The following is a 23,303-nucleotide window of genomic DNA, read 5'->3' as shown; positions in this document are numbered from 1 at the left end:
TATTAGTGAAGGTACACCACCTTCCCCCGAAAAATATATTGGGTACGTGCCTGCAATAGCGGTGCAAGTGATGGTTTCTGGTGAGACCAGCATAGCGAAAGAAATTATCAGTGCCTGCCCCACAGCACCAACTCCCCATTATCTGGGTCAAATATCAGCTCTCCATATGGTTAGTGAATGCTGCCGTTTCCCCCATTTTCATAGGTAATACGAGGCATGTGCACACTAGGCATCCCGATTGTCCTTTGTCAGTTGAACAAGGCAACGACTTCGTATTTTTAGCGATGGCGCGGGTTATGGCAGATGTGCGTGCAAAGGTGAATTCGTGTCGCCTAATTACGGCGTTCTAGAAGGATTACGCTCATATTTTAGGCGTCTTCGGAGAACGAGAGACCCGACACCGGCTTTCAGTGCGGAGGAAATGAGTTCAAGCGGCCATACTTTGCAAAATCATATGCGGGTAAAGTTCTAAGCTGTGTGCTATATTACTGGCAATTAAAGTTTCTGCTCCATCTACTCAGCAGTATCAACTTCGCTGAAATTTTGGCTGGATTCTGTAAGCTCGCAGAAAGGCTGTGCATTCCCCCCAAATTTTAAGCCGTACATTAAGGATAACTATACAACAGCACGTGTGTAATACACCTTGTAGCGTAGAGCCAAAAAGCAAGGACACCAAGACAACACAGGGGGTACTTACGAACTGAAATAAAGAAATGATAAATTAATGGCAATGACAGTGGATGAAAAAACAACTTCCCGCAGGTGGGGAACGATCCCACGCATTCGCATTACGCGTGCGATGCTCTAACCAATCGAGCTACCGCGACGCCGTTTCCCGGTACACTTTCTCGGGTATTTATGTGTTACTACTAGAACTAACCTTGGGAATATAGGCCAGCGCGACCACTCACAAACCTTGGCAGCGGATGTTCACGAGTACGCTGTTCACGATATTCACGAAAGTTCACGAAGTTCACGAAGTTCACGATGTTCACGAAAAGATCACGAGTACGTGATCTTCCTGTCTTTGCTGGTTGGCTTTTCATGATGTGAATAATAAAATCTGGCCCCGTCGGTTAACCCCCTTTCTCCTCGTTCTTACGTGACGAAGGTCTCGAACCCGGCAACATTGATGCCTTCACGTAGCATGTGCGAGTTTATTGAACAGTTGCCTTCCCCCAGAAAGATCACGTACGCGTCACGCCTGCGGTAGCTCGATTGGTAGCTCGACTGGTAAGAGCATCGCACGCGTAATGCGAAGACGTGGCATCGTTCCCGACCTGCGGCAAGTTGTTTTTTCATGGACTTTCATTGCCATTAATTTATCATTTCTTTAATTCAATTAGTAAGTACAAGTAATTTCGCCTGTGTTGTCTTGGCGTCTTTGTTCGTTGGCTTTTCATGATACGAGTTGTAGCGTACCGCTTTGAAATTTTCCGGCGTGCACGACAGTACCATATGTTGCATTATTATTAGTCTACCATTATGGAATTGCAGAAGTGAGCAGACTTAGCGATTTTTAGCCAGCCAGGCACACTTCTGATTAACATATCTGCTTTGTCCCTTTCTTCCTCCTTCTACCTTCCGAAGCTGGGGCCGAATTCACCTAGCTTTTCGTTCGTAAGTGCCGTTTTCTATTGCCTGATCACCTTTGTCCTATAACACTATTGGCTCGCAGGAACTGTTTTAGCGTAGGGACTTTTTGTGGTTACGGGGACTCATTTGGAGACGTATCCTGGTGCGCTATAACATATAACTATTCCAAACATTTCTATTCCAATTCTGCAATCAACCTTTCGTGATTGCTGAAAAACGTTTTTGGGCCACCCCCACTTCAACTGTAGGTCCCGCGACGTCACGAAAACCGCGATAGCTCCCCATCTGATATGACGTGTGCGCACTGATTATGGATGATTTGACCGAACAAAAGAAAAATAGTTATTTCTGATTCGACGCCTTTTCGGCACTAGCCCTCGGCTATTGGTCAAAAGTTTTCAGGCAGCACCCACTTCACCTGCCTGTCACGAGACGTCACAAAACTGCAAAAACTCACGGCGTCAGAGTGACGTGTACACGTCAAAGATGTATTAATATGCCGAACGAAGCCGAATTTTCTTCTGAATAACCGCTGGCTGCGCCTTTCCGAAAGGAATAAAAGATGGCTGCTGCCGATCGCTGATGCACTAGCTACTCGCACTTGTCGGAGAGCATGGGTTTATTTGCGTATAATGAAACATTTTGCGTAGCCGTGTAACGTTTTCGAGCACTTTCGGAATGTTTACGACCGCGTTCTGCCAACTCTTCTTTGGTGAGGAACCGTTTTAGCTGCAATCTGAAGCTTCCGTTGCATGCCGCCGCGATTGTCGACCAGCCACCGCCAGCTATGTAAGGGAAAGCAGACCATTCGCATACGCCGGCACCGCCCTCTTCATCCAGTTATCGATATTCAGTGCAGTGCCTAGGCGCCATCGAATCCCTCTCCACTTCAGCGTGCTCCTCGCCTCTTGTCAGCCAATTAGATAAGACAAGCCGCTCAGTGTAGGCAATGTTATTCGTCTTTCAAGCAAACAAAAGTAACCTCCTATGAAGGAGGAGAGCGTTTGATTGGTCTCCTTAGACAACCCTACGGGTGGTGGTGGTAACAACTTTATTGAGACTCTGCTCAGTTATGATCTGGCAGGCCCGAGTCCTAGAATGGCTCCTCACGAGGAGCGACCCTTTCGGCCCAGGCAACGAGGGCTTTTTGTACTTTTTCATCCGGCGTTCTGAGCAGCTCTTCCCACGTCTGTTGTGAGGGAGCTGACAGGAGCGACCTGGGAGGGGGTTAGCCCTCGCACCCCCCAAAGAATGTTGTTTTGGGTAGCCAATGTTTGATTTGTGCAATTTTGACATATTGGGTTCCATTGCCCGTTGGTAATTATGGCTAGCCAATGTGGGCTGGGGAACGATTTAGTTTGGATTCGACGCAGGATCGAGGATTGTGCTCGCATGAGGCTTGCGTTTGGAGGCGGGTAGATTCGCCTTTTTTGCTTGTAATAGTTTGTTATTTCGTGGTATGTCGTCGGTGCGTCATCCATGGGATCCGAGTCTGAGGGGCACATCTCCCGGTTGATTAGACCTCGGGCTACCCAGTGCGCCTCCTCATTCCCTTGATTCCCCGAATGGGCAGGGACCCATACGAGTTCAACAGTGTTTTCATTATTAAAGTCCCGTAGGACTCGCGCTGCACAGACGCCTATGCTGCCTCTCGAAAAGTTGACTATTGCGCTTTTGGAGTCGCTTATGATAGTTTGCACGGAGGGATTCATGATGGCCAAAGCAATGGCAGTCTCTTCCGCTTCCACGGTGGACGCTGTTTTTATGGTCGCGGCGTTGAGGATACTTCCCTCTCCGGCCACGACGCTCACTACGTAAGTTTGGTGATTTTGCGGGTGACCACCCGATGTTTGCGTCAGCTGTTACGCAAATTTGACGTCAGGAAATTGGAATAGAAACATATTGGAATAGTTTTACGTTATAGGGCCCCTGCAAACAAATATGTTATTCCAACTCGAACACTCGCGGCCTCCTTTCTATACAGGATGTCCCAGGTAACGCTAGCCCTGCTCTTGAAAATAAAATATAGGATAATAATAATATACCGGGTTTTACGTGCCAAAACCACTTTCTGATTATGAGGAACGCCGTAGTGGGGGACTCCGGAAATTTTGACCACCTGGGGTTCTTTAACGTGCACCTAAATCTAAGTACACGGGTGTTTTCGCAATTCGCCCCCATCGAAATGCGGCCGCCGTGGCCGAGATTCAATCCCGCGACCTCGTGCTCAGCAGCCTAACACCATAGCCACTGAGCAACCGCGGCGGGTATAGAATATAGGAGGACGCAAACAGTGGTATGCTGTCAGCAGTGACGTACGACACCACAAGGATTTTGTCTCCTAATTGAACTGTACAACATTAAACGGTATTATTTACGAACTTCTTAATTAATCAGTCGCGGTCGCTAATTTGGATAGAAAAGTGATAACGGTGTTATAAAACACCCGATTTAGTTGTTTTCAGTGTGCACCGTCTGGCGTAATTACATTTTTCGGCGTTATGGACAAAGCTCGAGAAAAAGTAAAATAGCTGCACGGTTACCGGTGCCTCGGCCGCGACACGAGCGGTCCCAGGCGTTACTGGGAAGAAATGCTCAGTGCATTGGTCGCCCCCCTCTCCCCCCCTCCCCCCTCCCCCCCCCCTCCCCCCCTCAATGCCGCCGCGCCACTGCGTTCGCTTTGCGCTCCACGCCTAAAAGGCAGGTCGCAGTTTGCGGTGACCGACCCCAATGCGGATCCCTCGACCCTTGCACTGGCTTCCGAGCCAAGCACTGAGAGCAGTTTATTCTTCCGGGTAACGCCTCGGACAGCCGCTGTCGCTGCGCGCGCACGCGTATTTTCATATTTAGGCCATTTTCTTTTGAACGCGGAGGAAATAATTACGCGAGACACGGCGCACTTAAAACGGCCGAAGCGAGTTTTTCGAACAATCAGTATTACTTTTCTATCAAAATTCGCGCCCTCACTTAGGCAAATAAAAAGTTAATTAAGTATTCTCATCTCATTATCCGCAATTAGGTTTTGAAACGAGCTCATCCTGGTGTAGTACGTCACTACTGACACAATACCATTGGTTGCGTCCTTGTATGTTGTATACGGGGAGTGTAACTTAATTTGATCCAATTATATTATACATATGCTACGTAGTTGGACAGAACAGAGGTAATATTTTTTTCCGGCGCTTGGAGATGCTCAGATTCTGCCTAATTGCATAATTGCATAATCATTACAATCGTAATTAGTTCAATTTATTAATTATTAGAAATACATTAAAGGTGTCAATGCGAAAATTGTAGAGTTACATGATAAACGCTCGAGAGAGCTTTCTGTTGTTCAATACGTGCTCAATACGTGTTATTCAAGGAATCCCGCGAATACACTACAAATTGCCGCGCGGTTGGCCGCTTGACGCACTTTGCATGTATTCGCGGGCTTTACATTTCGTTAAATGACATATTATTTCAGTATTTTTAGAATCGAATACTCGAACAAAGCCATTTGTCTGGCATGGCATAGGTGTGAATGTGCAGAATTCCGAAGATGATGTTGTAGCCTTTAGATTTATTAGGATCTCATCCTGTTACTAGTAATTCAAAGGAAACCAAAACACCGAATGAGAGTGAGAAAGGAATTATACACTACAGGGCTTACCTCCTTTTCCCCATTACCATGGCGAGCTAGGAGCTTCTTCATGAAATCGATTTATGTAGCCGCACACTTCAATCACAATAATCTGTATTTAAACACCACACAGTCACACAAATACATTGAAAGCATCCAATCAAAGTACGGAAGCAAAAACACTGGCGCTTCCCTGCAAGATCCCTCCCTGCAAGATCGTCCCGGGATATCAGCATCAGCGCGCAGACTAGACCGCAGCGGTTGCCGCGGGCCTCCAGCGCGAGCCCTGCCGAAACAGACCTGCACTTCAGCGTTGAAAAGGCCCTGAATCCTCTTCCACACTTATAGGGAAGCCACAGTGCCACTGATGAGAATCACGTGATGTCGCTGGTCAGGCGATCAACAGCGACCGCACCGTCAGCTCCTGAGTTTAGATACCCACAGACGAGCTGACGGTAAAGCCGCTTCAGAGCCTGGTCCTGTTGTCACGGAGCGGCCGGGACAGGGTGCCGCCACAGAACCAGCCGCTGCAAGTTCGACGCTGCACGAGATGACGGGCGCGTCCTGCCGCCATTGTGCGCCGTTCCGCGCGAACAGCGCCGAACTGCCGGCTACCCTGGCCGGGGTGAACCTGTTACAATAAGGGGCAAGATGCCAGTGAGTGTGGCCGTTCCACGAAGACAGTCAATGTGGCCAAAGCATGTGACCGCCTGTGGCATAGCCAGCAAATAAAGAAGACTTTGCAGCAGACCTAACGCTCCATGTGGCAGTAAACTATACTCTTCAAGGGACTGGCCTTGTCTGAAGCTGCTAATGATGTGCTCTGCAGAGCTAACTAAGTATACTGCCAGGCTACCTATCATTCTTTCAATCTCTCTAAAGCGAGTGAAGTGGAGAGTTATGTTTTACTCTTCTAGAAAAGCAGCTTTCCTTAATTCATGTAGAAGTTCTGAAAGAGGAGTAGTCAGGGGTTGAAGCCTTATAGAGCGCAATTCTAGAGGAAACTGGTCTCGCAAAACAGAACAGTATCATAAAACGAACATCAGTGAGTACGTATTGTGATGGTTCACTGTGTGCGGCGTTAAAGGAAGCGGAGGCCAAGTGCCTGAGACACGACGTGCCTAATCGACGCGCACGTCAACACGAAAAGGCTTGCCCGTCGGGTGTGTGGGACGGGATTATGCACCAGCGCAAATCCTACTCTCCTTTGTCCTATGTTCTGCCCCTCCGCCCCTCCACGCGAGGGAGTGGTTTCTCTCCGAATTCCTGTGTGGCTTGATCAGGCGCTGACCTGACGTTAACTAAGCCTCCACCTCTGCGCCAGCGAGTGGTTGTTCTCCGAATTCCTCCGTGTGGATTACTAGAGAGTGGTTTTTCGCCGTGTTCCCGTGTGTGTGCTGACCAGTGCGGTCACAAGGACCCCTACCAGGGGACGAGAGAGAATGAGCTGGCCCGAGTCGCGGATGGTATAACAAGGTCCGCGCAACGCCACGACACATCTTATCCGCCCTTGCGTGCCGGAGCACGCACGCCCAGCGTTTATGTACTTCCTTTATTGGAGCGCACTGCTCACCCGAATTGACGTATTCAGCTTCTGTTATTTGCTTTTCGTCTTCCTCGTCTTCCCTGCCAGACCCTCTCCAATGATCAATCTAGTTTAGCTCCAAGCAGACGCTGTTGAAGGTCGCCGAAGTCCTGTCACCGTAACCACTGGTGGCAGCCATACATACGCCTTCAGTTCATTAAAGGAAAAAATTGACATCCCCCCGTAGTTAGCACCTTGCAGATTTACACAGAACTAATTTTCTATACTGTACACTCCCTTAGTGACTCCGAACAATCCTCTATCTAACCGCATGCGCTGAAAGAAGACGTTATGAATAATTCTTTGAGGGACCAGAACAATGCATTTGAAGTAGATGAGAGTTACGTGTTGCAGAGGATTCAGGAGAGTACGATAGTGAATCGTAACCTTCCCAAGGCGGCGCCATTTCTTCAGAGTCATCCCTGAACCCCATATGGTAGAGCTACGGGTACCGCGATGACCTAGAGGCCTCCGAGGCCAAATTCGCTAAGCGATTTTGGACTGGCGCGCACCAGAACCGCGGGGGACTGAGTGTGCCCAACAAGCTCCAACATGGTTCCCTCTAGGTTCATTGCCGAAGTAGCATGCTTGCTTTTAGTTTTATTTTATTTTCCTAATAGGCGTATAGTAGTTACATGCTTAGCTCGGGTCTCTATATCCTCTTATACCTGTTTCGCCTCTAAGCACGCACTTCTGTAGGAACATTCATCTCATTTTTCTGCACATCGCTTATGCTAGCATTTTTTTCCGCGTCCCCTGGATAGTTCAGGTGTGCACAATTAAAGCGAAGGAGTCCATGTGCCCGCTGCCTTTTTCTTTTCGTTTTCGCCTCCGTATATAGGCTAAGTTACCACCGTTCCTGCCCGCAACATATGACCTAACCTAGGCAACTTAACGAACTGCCCACTCAGGAAATTTACACCCTCGAGGGTATATTAATTAATTCAGTTTAATTCAATGTTATTTTCGCATCTTACAATACGGATGGAAGGGGTTCCAGAAAAAAAAGCTACACCAGGGCAGCTTGACGAGTCCGCAAACCTAATGTTCAGCAGGGAGGCAGTACTGGAACTTCTCCAATTAAAAAAATACAGATAAGTATACCAAGGAATTGCTGAAGTATACACGAAACAGCAATATGTACACTTAAGTAAACTTAAGCCACGTTTTTGAAATACACTATGAAGCTCTTTGCGCGAACAAGAAAGCAAATCGAAATAATGAGAATATAACAATTAAGAAGAGATGGAAGAATACAGTGAAGGCATTCTTGTCCAAGTTTAAGTCGAGGTGTCGGTATTATCCATTCCTCGCCATGTCTTGTTGAATAGCTTAACATTTTCTTTCTTTAGTTCTGCTGATTCCCTACGATTGGATATATTATTCCTAATTTCAGATTCAAAGATGACACTGAGGCGATATTTATAGACGTTATGTACTTTAATCATTCTAGAATGACTAAATAAAGGTGCACTTGGATGTCGATATGACGTATTATACACATGTCGAAGATACCTTTTTTGGATTAGGTGAATGTGTTCAAGGTTAGTGAAAGTTTTGGTACCCCAAACTTAGTGGCAATAATTCAAATACGAGTTGAAAATTGAGTTGTAAATCAGCATTTTAATTTGTGTACGAAGGATGTTTTTTAAATGACCTATAGCACCAGTGATTTGATGTACTTTGTTTGAGACGTAATTAACGTGATAATCCCATGACATGTTGGCTGTCTAAACACCCGCTGCTGCTGCTGCTTAGCGGGTGGTTCAGAGCATGCGTACACGTGTCAGGAGCGTCAAAGAGAAGAAAACAGACGCGAGAAACTCGTTTGGACTGCACCGCGATGACATTAGCCTCTTGACCGCTGCAATTATTCGTGAACCGCCATAAGCGCTTACCTATCTACCAACGTATAAGTACAGAGGGAAGCTAGGTAGACTGGAAGAGAGGAAGGGGAAGAGGAGGCAGAGAATCGGCAGAAGCAACGCAGTCGCGAAACGGATGAATAACAGCCTTGTCACTCTTCGCTCGTAGTTCCCATACAGATACGGAAGGGGGGGGGGCGGATAGGCAAAAGGTGACGTTAAAAGCCAAGGAAACGCTGGATCAATTAAAGTTCAAGGTACAGTACGGTGCACTTCGGCAATTTCTGAAAAATAAAACGATGCAAATATGTCTAGCGCACATCTTACGCGTGACGTGCAGTAACAGAGCCGCATTATTTAAAGCCCACCGCCGGGTCTAGGCGACACAATGGAAGCGGTCGCACGTCAAATCAACACTTCCGTGCCCGCCGCGGTTACTCCGCGGCTATGGCATCGCTCGAGGTTGCGAATTTGATACCAGTCGCGGCAGCCGCATTTCGACGGGGCGAAGTAAAAAAAATGCACGAGCACTTTCATTTAGGGACACGTTAAAGAACACCGCGGTGCCAAAATTAATACGGAGTGCGGCACTAGAGCCTGCCTCATAATCCGATTGAGGTTTTGGCACGGACAGCCCCATAATCCAATTCCAGCTTAATGCTTCTGCCACGACGCGATGTGCCGTGTGAGGCAATGACAATGCTCAACCCTCTCAGAGGTTATGAAATATGGCACACAACAACGCCTGAAGCAAACACCTCTCCCTTCGTGTTTTGTGATCTACGCAGACAAACAGCAGTGGTGCACGCAAGGGAACATTTAGCATCAAATCACCACTCTCGTGTTGGACAAACCGTTGAAGGAGTTAAACATTTTCCGTCAACATCACCGCTAATTATCGTCAATCAAAGCAAAAAGCACAGAAAGCTTCGCTTACATCAATTCCCACAGTGCATGGTATCTGCATAATACTTCCTCCATTTCGTGGCTTGCATGCAGTTCGCTTTCTACCACTGATTTTGTACAAGTTGCTTAACCTCAATGTTGTTTTAAAAATCAGCTGACAAGCGTCAGCGAATCACAGCGCGCCAGGCAATCATAGTTCTTGAGGAGCATGTTCCGTCTCGGGTATCATTGTTGCCGACGCAACATCATGTGCAGTAAGTGCTTGCTTTTTTTTTATCAAGTATCGGTTGGAATAACGATTCTCAAACGTATGGGGCAGCAATCTCCTAGCGTTAAGAATCCACCGTTTATTGTGGAGGTGGCGCTGTGTTCCTAAAATGCCACGAGACAACTCCTTTGTCCTTTTCGCTCCAACCTGTCTTGCAGATCTTACTGCTTGCTTCGCCTAAATTCCTTCACCTTAGCGTCGGTTTATAAACTGAAACCTTGAACAGCGTGGCCTCAGCCTATCAGAAGAGAAATCGGCGTTACGGCATTCTTCAGGGGCTATATTATCACGCTGCTAGTGTCGCCAGAATAGTCGAGAGGTGACGCTACAACCTGGCACTCTGTCAGTATGCAATTCAAATCCGGGCAGCGTGGCTTTCTTTATTTCTTTATTTTTGTTCAGAGATACATCCGCTTTGGCATGTAAGCAAGGGGGGTCAAAACTTTGAAAAAATTAGGCCTTCATTATACAGCACACTTTGACGCAAGACAGTCGATTCCACTATATGTTACAATTTGAGAAAAAGTGGGATTGTCAGAAAGGTTCGTTCTATTTCGGTATTCTTGAATTTTAAGGTCTTGAAGAGTTCCTTTAGATATATAGTTTGGCAGTTTAAAATAAGTGTCTTTGTTAATTCCAGTCTTATTATGATATACCAGGCATGCCAATTTCAAACACAGTTTTCTTGGGCGAGAGCAGAGCGCTTCGCATTCTAGCTTGCTTTTGATTTCGATGCAGGTCTGCCCTCGCTTGTACCGCCCCAGAACGAACCTTGCCGCTCTATTCTGTGTTCCCTCTACTTGGTGAACCAAGGTTTTTTGGCAAGGGTAAAAAAAGAAAAACACGCGTACTTCAATATCGGACGAACTAATGAAATGTAAGCAGTGTTTTCTAGGGTAGATGGAGGCGATTGCAGATTTCATGGCAGCTTTTGCAACCACATTGTTCACATGCCCATCTCGGAAACAATCACTCGAAAACATTGCACCCTAATATTTATATATAAATTGCTGGCTAATAATATCGCTACTAAAACAATAACGTTTTTTTTTATTCGTGAAGGCAAAGTGAACACACTTTTTCGCATTTAGTCGCATTTTCCCCTTTTCGTACCACGAAACAATATTAGTGAAGTCAGTCTGCAGATCAGTAGAATCCTGTTCATTTGTTATCTTTCTGCACTCGGCACAGGAACGTCATTAACATAAACTACATATAACAGCGGCCCTAAAACTAACCCCTGAGGAACACCCCATGTGACCTCGACTCGGGGAGAAATAGCACCGTTGAGTATAACACATTGTCGACGCTGCATCTATTGGCGATCCAGATGCACACTTACTGATAAACATTTGCGCTATGAATATTGTGAAGCAGCACCGGGAGGCAAACCGCGTCGAAAGGCTTTTTAAAATAAAAAAAGAAAAAGAACGCACTCCGTTTGCCCATTTTCATCCACCTCCGACATTGTGTCGTGATCGAAATCGATCAGTGTTGTTATGGAGGACCACTCCCATGCGAAAGCCATGTCGATTGTCAATTATTATTATGTTGTGATGAATCTTTCGTTGTATCGTTTTACAAAATGTCGTCTAATATATTACAGGAGAAGGATAAAGAAATATACCCTTAGTTCGCGTTTTCTTACCTACTCTTATGAACGGGAACTAAATGTGCAATTTTTGAGGTGATCAGGCAAAACTCCAGTAGAAAGAGGTTTAGTATACGTTAGATAGAGGTGGGATGCGATTGGCCAGGCACTGCGCTTAAACATGCGGGGAGAACTGCAGTCTGTACCAGGGGTCTTGGTTTCATCTGTACCCTTTAACAATGATTCTATGCCACTCACCCTGAGTGGGTTCGTTTTCATGCTGTCATTGGGTAGCCTGAAATACTGATCCAACGCACTATGTACTTCAGGTTCCTATTAACTATTTACCTCGACAACCTGTTGAATTCATGACTACTTTGCTTTCTTTTAAGTTAATTATAGGCTCGTTTTCTTTTCCCTGCTAATCTCAAAATCCTAAGCGTCACGCATGGCTTCGTGCACTTTTTCAGGCCGAGTCAATACTCGGCACCTGCGTACTTTTCGTAGAACTCTACGTACATCATACATACATCTATTATTCCAGCTATCCTGTGTCTGTTCTGTGGCTGCGGGATAGTTAAAGAGTTCGAAGAAAAGTGAAACAGTCACACAGCACTCGGCCTGTTCCTTTCTTTTTCGCCTATGAAATTACGACAAGTTACCAACGATACTGTCGACATGATAGGACCCAATATATGTAGCCTGTAAAACTGTATCAATTCTATATTACTCACACACAAGCAGTCGTAAACCGGATACAGCATTTTTATTGCGAAAGCATTATATGTCCCATTACGCGAAAATCTGTCGCCACGTGACTCAAAGATGGTAGCAATAATGGTCGCCGATGCAAAAAGCAGGGACACTTCAAAAGATTGTCGGACCGCCGTCACATTTCACAGGGCGGTTGTTGTAAACAAAGTAAAACACGTGTTTCCGGGGTGCGAAGGGAGACCGCTTCCACGATGTGACGGCGGCTCCATGGTTCTGGTTAACTAAAGGTGTACCTAGCGATTGCATCACTGCACACGTCACGTTTATGCACTCTCGACTGGCAAGCGACCGCTTTGGGCCCTTTGGAGCGTTTTGATTCGTTCTTAGCGAGGCGCAGTTAGAACGCAGGATTGAGCTGCGCGTAGGAGGAACACATAGAAAAAGTGCCTATAATGCTTACGCGTTCCAACACAAAGCAAGTCTTAAGTGTGTCTGAGGATTTTTTTCTTGTGTTGAATCATTTTTCAAGCTTTCAATTAAAATTAAAAGGAAATGCATAATATTCGAACCAGAAATTTGCTCTTTGGAGTACCAATATTTATACACTCTCTTCGTATCTCATAACTGCTTCTGCTGTGAAGCCAAAGTACCCAGAAGCTGGTAATTTTGTGAATGTGCTACAATCCCTTCGCTGAAGTATTACCTCTGATTGAAGGGGTACGCTAAAGGATTAGCTCACACCGGCCTATGCATCTCATCGGCACGTGGTAACTGACACGAGGAAATAGCTGGCCTACGATCCCAGTGTCTCTTACGAGAAGAGTTGGCCAAAAGGGAATAGTAATAAAACAGGCCGCCGGTTCATTGGGGCGTTTCAGCGGCACTGGTGTTTGGCTTACCTCGCGTGTAGCCTCCAAAGGCAGCTGCTCGGAGTTGCCACGCCGTCCGTGCCGCTGTTGCTCTCAGCCTTGATTGAGGTCAGCATCGTCGACGCGCACGGCAGCCTGTCAGGTGGGTGGATACGTAGCCTGCAGCCCAACACGTCGAGGTTGTTCTCTGGAGAGGCCACTGCGTCACACTCGTCGACCTGGCGAATCATGCTCGCAGCAGCCTCCACTCCACTCGTACTCGGCTGATCGGAACTGCGTTGACGGTACATGCGGATAATGAACACTGCTTTTGAAAGGCACTGTCGTTAAGCAAACAAGCTAGAGGACACTGCAACTTCTTCCAACGAAACGCTTCCTCTTTTACTCCGAACAAACGGCGCTTTCCAAATAATGACAATAATAATAGAGCAATGGCATCAACCATTGAGGAAAAAGCGGAAACCAGGTTCTCGCGTCTCAAATGGTGGACTTTAATTACCGAGCCAATAAGCTAAACCGAAGCTGCCATGTAGTAAGATCTAGCCTAATTCATCCTAACTTATGCTGACGACATAGAAAATCTTCCTAGATAACGAAAAAAAAAAGAAGAACATTAACTGCGCGCCAAAAATTGCTATTTTCCGATGTGTTTCACACGTGATGTTAATCCGTGACCATAGAGTGCTCAAGAAAATATATTGCACGTTAGATTTATTTTATATTTTATTCATTCAAGCATCACTTCATTCCAAGCAATATAGGAACGCATAAAAAAAAAGAAATCAAACATATCGTAACGCAATCCCTACCCTACAGTATGATCACAATATCGTGTGGCAGGCGGTTTCTTGGTACTTTCTCCTGTTACAGTGAGTGTTCAATTCTGGCATTCAAAGGGGCAAAAGGCTGAACTAGATCTTTTCAAACCTCGCTGTTGTCTATGTGACTCAGTGCGGTCTTGGAGTGGGTGTCGGAAAACGTGCTCGTTGTGACAGAGAGGAGTCTGATTGCCCATTTGTTTTAAGCGTTTGTTTGTCTTCTTTATTTCTACGCCATGTATCAGTGGAAAGCAGCGGCATCGTATGCAAAACGGAGCTGCAATGGCGCGGCTACTGGAAATAACATTATTAATACAATTATAAATGTTATTTCCCTATGATGCCGTGCTAAGTTCAATCAACATTTTTCTGACGGCTTGATTTTCATGTAAAGGTTTAGCAGCGCAATAACACTAAAACACAGGTTGCAGCCCTTCCCGAAGCATTGCCCTCCAACAAACTCACGTGGCCTAGCTGCCATGAGACTTGAAATCATCTGGCGAGTCAATGCTTAACCAACACTGCCAACGCACGAATGGACGAATGGAAATTCTTGCGGCCATTCACGCCTAGATGATATAAACCTGAATATATGTGGACGACTCCTTGTTGGCGCATATCCACGTTCTTTTTCGCTCCATCTCTAGTCTTTTATTTTCGTAAAATGATAAATATGCTTGCGTTTTCGGCGTTCTTTATCTTCATTTCGCCAAAATTTGATGCAATTCAAGCGTATAGCTGAATTCTACCGATTGATAGAGCCCTAATCTTGTCTTGAGGCAGAAGCTTCTAAACAAACTGCTTGGAATGGTTGTATAAAAATTTTTAAGGGAGAAGTTTGCGTATTGTTGACTATCGAGCGAAAAGAGATCTCCCTCTTCTGTAAACTGCTTCTATTGGTACGTCTATCTGAAACGGACATATGCTCTCAGGGAACTTATAGCCTATGGTAAATTGTTCCATTATTTACGATTGTTGATTGAACTTTTACAAAGCGCTGTATAAAGTAATGGTTTTATTCCGTTTACATTTATCAGCAGTTTACGGAGATTTAATGCGTTTCCATATCCATTTTAGTTTGTAGTTAGAGTTGCAAATGATTTTTGGGAATTTAAAATTGATTACGTAAATCACGAATGTGCGAAAGGCAGTCTGGGTATTCTAAAGTTTTTATTGAAATGAAGCAAAGATGTAATTTAGGGCCCTATAACGTAAAACTATTCCAATATGTTTCTATTCCAATGTCCTGACGTCAAATTTGCGTAACCATCGACGCAAGCACCGGGCGGTCACCCATAGGGTTGTCTAAACAGACCAATCAAACGCTCTCCTCGTTCATAGGAGGTCCCTTTTGTTTCCTTGAAAAACGAATAACATTGCCTACACTGAGCGGCTTGTTGTATCTAATTGGCTGACAAGAGGCGAGGAGAACGTTCAAGTGGAGAGGGATTCACTAGGGCAGAGCCAGTGCACTGAAAACCGGTAACCGGATGAAGAGGGTGGTGCCGGCGTCTGCGATTGGTCGGCTTTCCCTTACTTAGGTTGTGGTGGCTGGTCGAAAATCGCGGCGGCATGCAACGGAAGCTTAAGAATGACGCTAAAATTGACCCTCAGCAAAGAAGAGTTGGCAGAATGAGGTAGTAAACGTGTCGAAAGTGCTTAAAAACATTACACGGTCACGCAAGAAGTTTTATTTTACGCAAATACACCCATGCTCTCCGGCAGGTGCGAGTAGCCAGCGTGTCAGCGATCGGCGGCAGCTATCTTTTATTCCTTTCGGAACGGGGCAGCCTGCGACTATTCCGAAAAAAATTCAGTTTTGTTCGGCATATTAATGCATCTTTATCGCGTACACGTCACTTTGACGCGGTGAGTTCGTGCGGTTTTGTGACGTTGCGTGACAGGCAGGTGAAGTGGGTGCAGCCCGAAAACATATTACCAATAGCCGAGGGCTAATGGCGAAAAGGGGTCGAATCAGAAATAACTGTTTTTCTTTTTTCTGTCAAATCATGCATAATAAGTGTGCACTCATCATATCAGATGGGGAGGTATTGCGGTTTTTGTAACGTCGCGTGACAGACAGGTGAAATGGGGGGTGGTCGAAAAAAGTTTTTGACCAATCGCGGAAGGCTGATAGCAGAATTGGAATAGAAAAGTTTGGAATAGTTTTACGTTATAGCGCCCTTAGTTCTTTGCTTGGAAACGGAATCTATTTATTCGTTTCCGTGTATTTAGATTGGATCTCTTGACGTGACTCTTACTCTTACCAAAAGGGGGTATTTATCACGGCCTCTAGCGTGGACACCTTGAATTAAATATAGCAAGGTAAAATGAAGCGGCTGCCCATCGTCGTGAAGTTCGCGAGGCATATGACGTTGAACCGGCGGCAAATCGTCGAGGATAAAATTAAATGCTGGAGTTTTACGCGCCAAAACCATAATCTGATCTTGAGCCACGCCGTAGCGGAGCACTCCAGATTATTTTCGACCACCTGGAGTTCGTGAACGTGCTTATAAATCTTAGTACACAGGTGTCTGCATTTCGCCCTGATCTAAATCCCACTGCAACGGTCGGGATTTGATTCCACTACCTCGTGGTTTGAACCTTGACGCCAAAGCCAGCCACTTAGCAACTAGGGCGGGTGCAAGCGTTAAAGATAGGACGCAGCTGAAGTATACGTTTTTTTAAGCAACAGACGTGTCAAATACGCGACTCACGCAGGAGTTGCGTACTCGTCCTCCGGAAGTGATAACGATGAACGCAGAGTTGCAGAAGCTGAATAACCGCACATCAATGGGTTGGGCAATCATGCGAGAGTCTAATTTAAAGTGGCATATAAGGAATTCGCTTAACAGTCATGTCGGCATTTACACATTGCGCTATGTTGGAATACGGACTGCAGTGTACAATGTGTGCGTTTGCTGATGCATTTCTTTCCTCTAAAAATAGTAAATGTGCGTATAATCAGCGTACTGTTATAAAAGGTCGCAGTTTTGCCTTGAAGGCGAAGCACCGATTGGAATAGCAAATTCATAGTCAGCTACAGGAATTAGGGATGGTAGCTTTATCGGCCGTATAAACTCGTAAACATCCGTGTACTAACTAAATTAGCAAGCATGGTGTCAAGCGCGCAGTATAGGCAGCACGTACATCTCACTCGATGAGCGCCGACACTCGCTGTCAGAACGCTGGCTTTAGGAATAGCGACTGCAGCAGCGAGCGAATTGGAATTCCTGCTGCTTCTCGCTTCAACGCAAACTAAACGGCCAGGACTCAGCTCCCACGGAGTTATGAGCCCCCGGCGAACTCTACAGAGTTTCTACTCATCGCAGATCGCTTTCATCCACTACGCCTTAACTCCCACATGCAGCATACGGCGTTCGGCGACGATGTTATGGCCCTTGGACTTTATATGGAACATCCCGGTGACGACGACGGCAGAAATACGCTTGGAGTGTCCGTATAATTGCTATTGCAACAAAAGTGAATTATAACAATCATGCAAGAACAAACAATGCAAGAACAATGGTATTGCCATAGCTACGGCTATTGATTCATGCAAGAACAAACAATGCAAGAACAATGGTATTGCCATAGCTACGGCTATTCGTTGTTAAAAAAATTAATTATGGGGTTTCAGGAGCCAACACAGGGATCTGATTTTGGGGTACGCCATACTGGAGGACTCCGGAAATATTTGAACCACCTGGGGTGCTTTTACGTGCACCTAAGTTTAAGTTCAGGGGTGTTTTCGCATTTCGTCGCCATCCAAATGCTGCTGCCGTGGCAGGGATTAGATCCCGCTGCATCGTGTTTATTATTTAGTCTTAGCACGCGGTAAAAAGAAAAAAGAATTGAAACGCTGCTTGTTTTTTTTTTGCGTGACAAACTCGTACGTGAGATTGTATCCATTGCATAGAACTAAAATGAAATTGGTCTATCCACGAAGGTTGTTTGCAGCGGTCCTGCGATATGATACAGAAAACACAGCATTGATCTTTACCTGTGCATTAGGCGGCGTCCGGTGCCCTTCGATGCTACCACCGTCTGGTGCTGGGCTCCTCGCACAGTGCATGGTGCTTGCTTGGTGTTGCACTGAGGCACGGTGTCCTTGAGGCCCATCTCAACGAGCGGGTCCCACTCAGCCCTCGGGAAAAGCCTCCTGGGATGTCCTGTGAGGCTGCCGCAAGTGCGTTCATCGGCCTTGTTCCAAGGATTGAGCACAAGGTTTTGATTGTCTGGGAGGACGTCCTCGATGTCCAAGTTGCTGAACGCGTACGACGAGTCATCGTTGGGCCCCACTGGACCTGCGACGACTGCCATCGAGGAACACGTCTTGTGGGACGGCGACTCTTCCGAGAAGGTGGATACGCTTCCTTGGAGGAGAGGGTGAATTCCCATGCCTACGACTGGGTTTAGGCCGATGGCGTTCCTTTCGGCGACGCTGCAAGGTGCGACCGCTACGATCAGCTGCGTGTTCGAATGCGCGAGCAAGATTCTCGCATGGCACGTGTGCCTCGCGTGCCAGCGCGCGAGCTCTTGTCGTTCTTCCTTTAAGGCGAAAGCCGTATGTGGCTCCATCACAACCCCGGTGGTGTGGAAAACGCGGCGGGCGGTGCAGAAAGTCTCGTGAGCTCGCCTTGCGCAGCCACGTGTTCGTGCCGCTCCTCTCGTGCTCGTCGTCGTCTTCTTCCACAGCTGGCTACGATGCCGCTCATTATGCAAAAAAGGCAAAGTTAATTAATTAACGTACAGTTAAAGGGACAGACAACCGCTCAGAATATGAATCGACATAACCCCGCTGATGGAATGATTCTCTATCGTAGTGGCTAAAACGAGCGGTCTTTTTCTCATTAAACATGGATTTATATTTTTAATTCATCACTTAATGATGCGAAAAAATGACCTTTGGCGACCCACGCGGCAAAAACATGAAGCTGCATAACAGTTCCACCCCGTGACCGTTTACTATAGTGTACTCGTCTACTTGTGTTTGTATTAGTATTGAGATTAAGTATACATTTCAATATTATAAGTTTTTCCCTGACTTACATTGTGCAGATAGGCCTTCGCTTGCAGTGATCAGAAAAGTGGCACTGCCTTCGCCTTCGTTTTTCGGTGAGTTGACTTGGCTCGTCTATTACCATAAGAAGGACTGACGAAGGCGCATACTTGGGTAAAAACTCGGTACAAATAAAAGAAATGTCTGTACAACAGCGCGGGCTTACTGCATCCGCTTTTTATTTTCGAAAGTGGTTGAAAACGTCAAAATATAAGTGCTTATCCATAGTTACTCCTGTGAACTCAGAACAATGGACGGCCTTCATAGTTCGCGAGGCGGGCTATCGACATCGCTCTGCCTTCTCAGCGTTGCTGGAGGAAAGATTGTTACCTTTTTTAGAGGCTGCTCAGATCGAAAAAATTCTGCTTACTAAATATCCACGCACTTTAGCAAGTAACCGCTGCAGATGTAAACCCTACCGAGGGTGAGCTTTCCGTTGCGCCATAAAAAACAAGTTCCTCAAAAATCGATTGTCAATCCCTTTTATTCACGCACTCAAACCCACAACCAACGGTGGTGTTGGAACACTCTAGCTTATGTCGAAGACGTACCTACGACTGTCTGTGTCAAGACCTATTTATATGGGAATAAATGATAAACACAGAGTTAATTTAGTCGCTATAACAACGACCTTTCGTGGGAGTCGAACCAGCGACCGTTTGTGTTATATAGGGGGAAGTTGATTAAGGGGCTGTTAACTAAGGTAGCGTCGATTAAGGTACTCGAACCCGCGACCTTCGATGGGAGAAAATAAGTAATAAGATGAAAAAACGTATTCGAATGAGAATGTCAGATAATTTAATGAATGTCTCTTGAGCACGCAGTCTTTCGACTCCCAATTTTTGCCACTCTTTCATTTTTAAAAGTTGAGTTAGGAAATGAGCCGCAATGCTTGAAGGCCCACTTGTTATGCTGGACGTGTGGCGCGCTTCTGTCACCGTCGCCCTCTTTTTCAAATTGATACTGTCAACCCTTTCACGTACGATCCGAGACCCTTTACCTTCACAGCGCCGCTACAACAACCCTCTTCCCCGAACGCCTGCCCTCAGCTACCCGCTGATCCCCACCACTGCGACATCGCTCTCTGTCACTTATGCGCCATCGACCCTGCCCTTCTGGCACGGAAAACTAGATGTTGCAGTACCCGAGGCACGAACTGCGTCGTCATTGAAAAACTGAAGTAGTCGAATTTCTCCATCAAACCTCATCGAAGGTGTCGTGGATGACTTTCGTACACTTGCGCTTGTGGATACTGGTGCTGCCGTTTCATGCAGTGATAGATATAAAACTTTGCCGCTTGCTTAGGAAGGTTACCGCGACGTCAAAGGGATTGTCCCTCCGTACCTCCAGCGCAAAGCTTATTTAGCCGTCAGCCGCCTGCAGAGCCGGCGTCGTCATTCAAGACGTTGTCTATCCCATCGAGTTTCTTGTGCTAACGGCCTGTTCACATGATGCGATCCTCGCTTGGAATTTTCTCTATCATCATCATGCGGTTATTGACTGCTCCTGCCAAGGTGGCGTTCTCAGCGGTGTGTTCCGCGTCGTCTGAACATACGTTGGTAAAGTTGTTTGTCACCGACGGTATACGAACATACCAGCAAGTAGAACGACCCCTGTGCCCGTGTCCTGTGCCAATCTTCGTGATTCCACAGTTCTGTTTACATCCTCTGAGAGCGTTCGACAACGCTGGAACCTTGCGTTGCCATTTGCCGTTCTCGACATGCACAACACCGCTACATCCTTGTTTGTTACGAGTCCGTTGCCAGTTCCCTCAACCTTATTCCATGGAGAGTGTATAGGCACCATTGAGGCATTCGACGTATCCTTCTTCTTCTGCCTTGACGATGCGCACTGCTTACAATTTAGTGCTCTGACACCTTCTACTGGTACGCCTGATCACCCACCTTTGTGTATGTTTGGTTCCGCCGTCGACGACGAACGTGCAGAGGCACACCGTGAGAAACCTCTTGCACTTCTAAAGTAGTGTCGTGGCTAGTTTAATTGCCAGAAGACGTCATTAGGCCGAACGCACACTGTTCTCCATCCGATTGACACCGGCTCCCAAGCGCCTCAGCGACAGCGTCCTTACCGCGTATCCCGTGCTCAGCGTCGTGGGATCACCGAACAAGTCGACGACATGCTTCAGCGCTGCATCATTCAGCCGTCCTGCAATGCGTGGTTGTCGACTGTTGTCCTTGCGAAGAAAAAAGAGGGCTCGATCCGCTTCTCTGCCGATTACCGCCGATTAAGCAAAGTTACGCGCAAAGATGTATATCCTCTGCCACGCATCGGTGATGCCGTGGGCTGCTTGCAAGGAGCCGAATTCTTTTCATCAGTAGACTTAAGGTTCGGTTATTGGCGGGTCCCTATGGCACCATCCGATCACCCGAAAACTGCCTTCGTAACTTCCGAAGGGCTATACGAAACCAATGCTTTGCCCTTCGGCCTATGTAATGCCCCAGCAACATTCGAAAGGATGATGGACAGTATCTTGCGTGGGTTAAAATTGAAGACATGCCTGTGCTACCTAGATGACGTCGTCGTTTTCTCCCCTGATTTCGACGGTCACCTCCGTAGTCTTTACGAAGTATTGAGCTGTTTTACGAGCACATGCATGACTCGCGCTTACATCAAGAAGTGCCGGTTCGGAACTCGCCAACTCACCATGCCGGACCACGTTGTCTCGATGAACGGCGTTCTTCGCGATCCGCAGAAACTTCGTGCTGTTGCTGAATTCCCGAAGCCTGCCACCGTGAAAGCGCTCCTAGCTTCCTTGTTATGTCCTCATAGTTTCGCCGCTTTATGAAGAACTTCGCTTCCATAATAGCACCACTGACGAAGCTGCTAACCGGCAATTGCTATCTACCTGGTTGGTTGCCGGCGTGTGATGAGGGTTTTGCAACATTACGTCGTGTCCGGACTTCACCGCCCATTCTACGTCTCTTCGATTCTACCGCTCCAACGAAGGTACACACGGATACCAGCGAGATCGGACTTGGGGCTGAATTTGCCCAACGAAAGCCGGACCTCTCTCAGTACGTAGTTGCATAGGCGAGTCGTGCCCTCTCTACGGCAGAGTCCAAGAATACTCAGTTACTCAGACACGTGAATTCTCGAAGTCACGTGTCACCACGATTGACGTCACACTGCGGACACGACTACGTAGGCGCAGGGCATGAAGTCACCGTCCGGCTTGGAGCGCGGCGGTCGCGAGGAGAAGGAAAAGCAGCGCTCGGTTTTAAATTTCAGACCTACCCGCGGCGCGTAGTTATGCAATTCTTTGCAAACACGATCTTTGCGCGCATTGTGTGCTCTGCGCTTGTCAGCTCAAAGACCTGGTAAGGGGCCCTTTAAATGCAAGAACGACGTGGTGCAATATTTATTTCAACGTGTCTGTGATATGTTGCATAATGTCTGTACTACTGCAGTACTCATGATTCTCACACTTCTTCAATGTAGAGACTGTCACACGTGATGCGTACATAAACAAGCGTTACTGTAAAACAGGTCTGTATGCTGAAGGCTGAAATAATACAGAAAGTTGCAGTTTTCCTCCAGTGCTTTTATTTACATGCGACTGCTACATTTGTAGTGCTAGCCTACATTGTAGAAATATTACTGTGTAACATTCCAGTTACTGAGTTCTGCTGTTTACAACTGAGGACACCTTGTTGAAATCTATCAACTGCTCATGCGTGCACGCACGTCACGGGAGCCACTGCGTTTGGCGTGTCGGGTGACCAGTTGGACGCCATTCTCGTCACTAGAAAGGAACTTTGCGGTTGTTGTGAGACAAAATGGTGGAGCAGCTAGAAGGTGCGTGTGTAACAGCACGTTCAATGGAGCGGGAGGTGTGATGTGCACGGTGCATTTTGGGTTTTGTGAGCTTCTCTGCGCGAGTAGAAAGCCAGGAAACAGGCGAAGACTCTGAAAAGTTCTTGAAAATTGGCTGGCACAATTCTTGTCAATGAGCTGTCTACTCGAAGAGGTGGACATGCACCAAAATTTGAAATGCATATTCGACTAATCAACAAGAATTCACTCATAAAGTTTTTACCTAATTACCTTATGGCACATATTGTCATCTATGAATTCTAGCGAATTCTGTGGATGCCACCATTTACTAGATATACGCCCTTCAAACTTGCGCTACAGTCGTTCCACTGACTCATTCTTTTCTCTCAAAACTTCGTTTTAGTCATCGAAGCACAAAAGTAACTGGAACACCAACACATTTCTTTCCAAAGCTGGGTAATATCTCGAAACTGGTGTCATCCTGATAATTCGTTCCAAGTGGACCCGTTCTGTTAACTGCCCGGCTAGAACTTGTAAACTGCAATATGTGCAATAAGCTAAATATAATAAAACTTAATTAGCGAAGTTTCGTTACTCGATTACGGTTTTCTA

The 23,303-nt window shown here is 46.5% G+C and overlaps 1 protein-coding gene across 1 annotated transcript; it reads right to left on the bottom strand.

Annotated features, from left to right (window-relative positions):
- Positions 1-5,315: 5,315 nt before the first annotated feature.
- LOC135914931 (uncharacterized) lies at positions 5,316-18,498 on the bottom strand. Its single transcript, XM_065447867.2, has 3 exons — positions 17,838-18,498; positions 13,047-13,289; positions 5,316-5,849 (listed from the first exon to the last, which is right to left on the bottom strand). The coding sequence occupies exons 1-3, from the start codon at positions 18,413-18,415 to the stop codon at positions 5,636-5,638; spliced, it is 1,035 nt and encodes a 344-aa protein (XP_065303939.1). The 5' UTR covers positions 18,416-18,498; the 3' UTR covers positions 5,316-5,635.
- Between the last annotated feature and the right edge of the window lie 4,805 nt (positions 18,499-23,303).

This window comes from Dermacentor albipictus, unplaced genomic scaffold (assembly GCF_038994185.2).
Source record: "Dermacentor albipictus isolate Rhodes 1998 colony unplaced genomic scaffold, USDA_Dalb.pri_finalv2 scaffold_11, whole genome shotgun sequence".
Lineage (NCBI taxonomy): Eukaryota > Metazoa > Arthropoda > Arachnida > Ixodida > Ixodidae > Dermacentor > Dermacentor albipictus.
The sequence above is the reverse complement of the archived record's forward strand: the minus strand, read 5'-3'. Positions and strand labels throughout refer to the sequence as shown.

Coding starts and splice junctions, on each gene's coding strand:
- LOC135914931 (XM_065447867.2), bottom strand. CDS start 18,415: ATGGAGCCACATACGGCTTTCGCCTTAAAGGAAGAACGACAAGAGCTC. Junction 13,290..17,837: donor GGACGCCGCCTAATGCACAG/GTAAAGATCAAT, acceptor CCGTCAACGCAG/TTCCGATCAGCCGAGTACGA. Junction 5,850..13,046: donor CTTTGGAGGCTACACGCGAG/GTAAGCCAAACA, acceptor TTATTGTAACAG/GTTCACCCCGGCCAGGGTAG.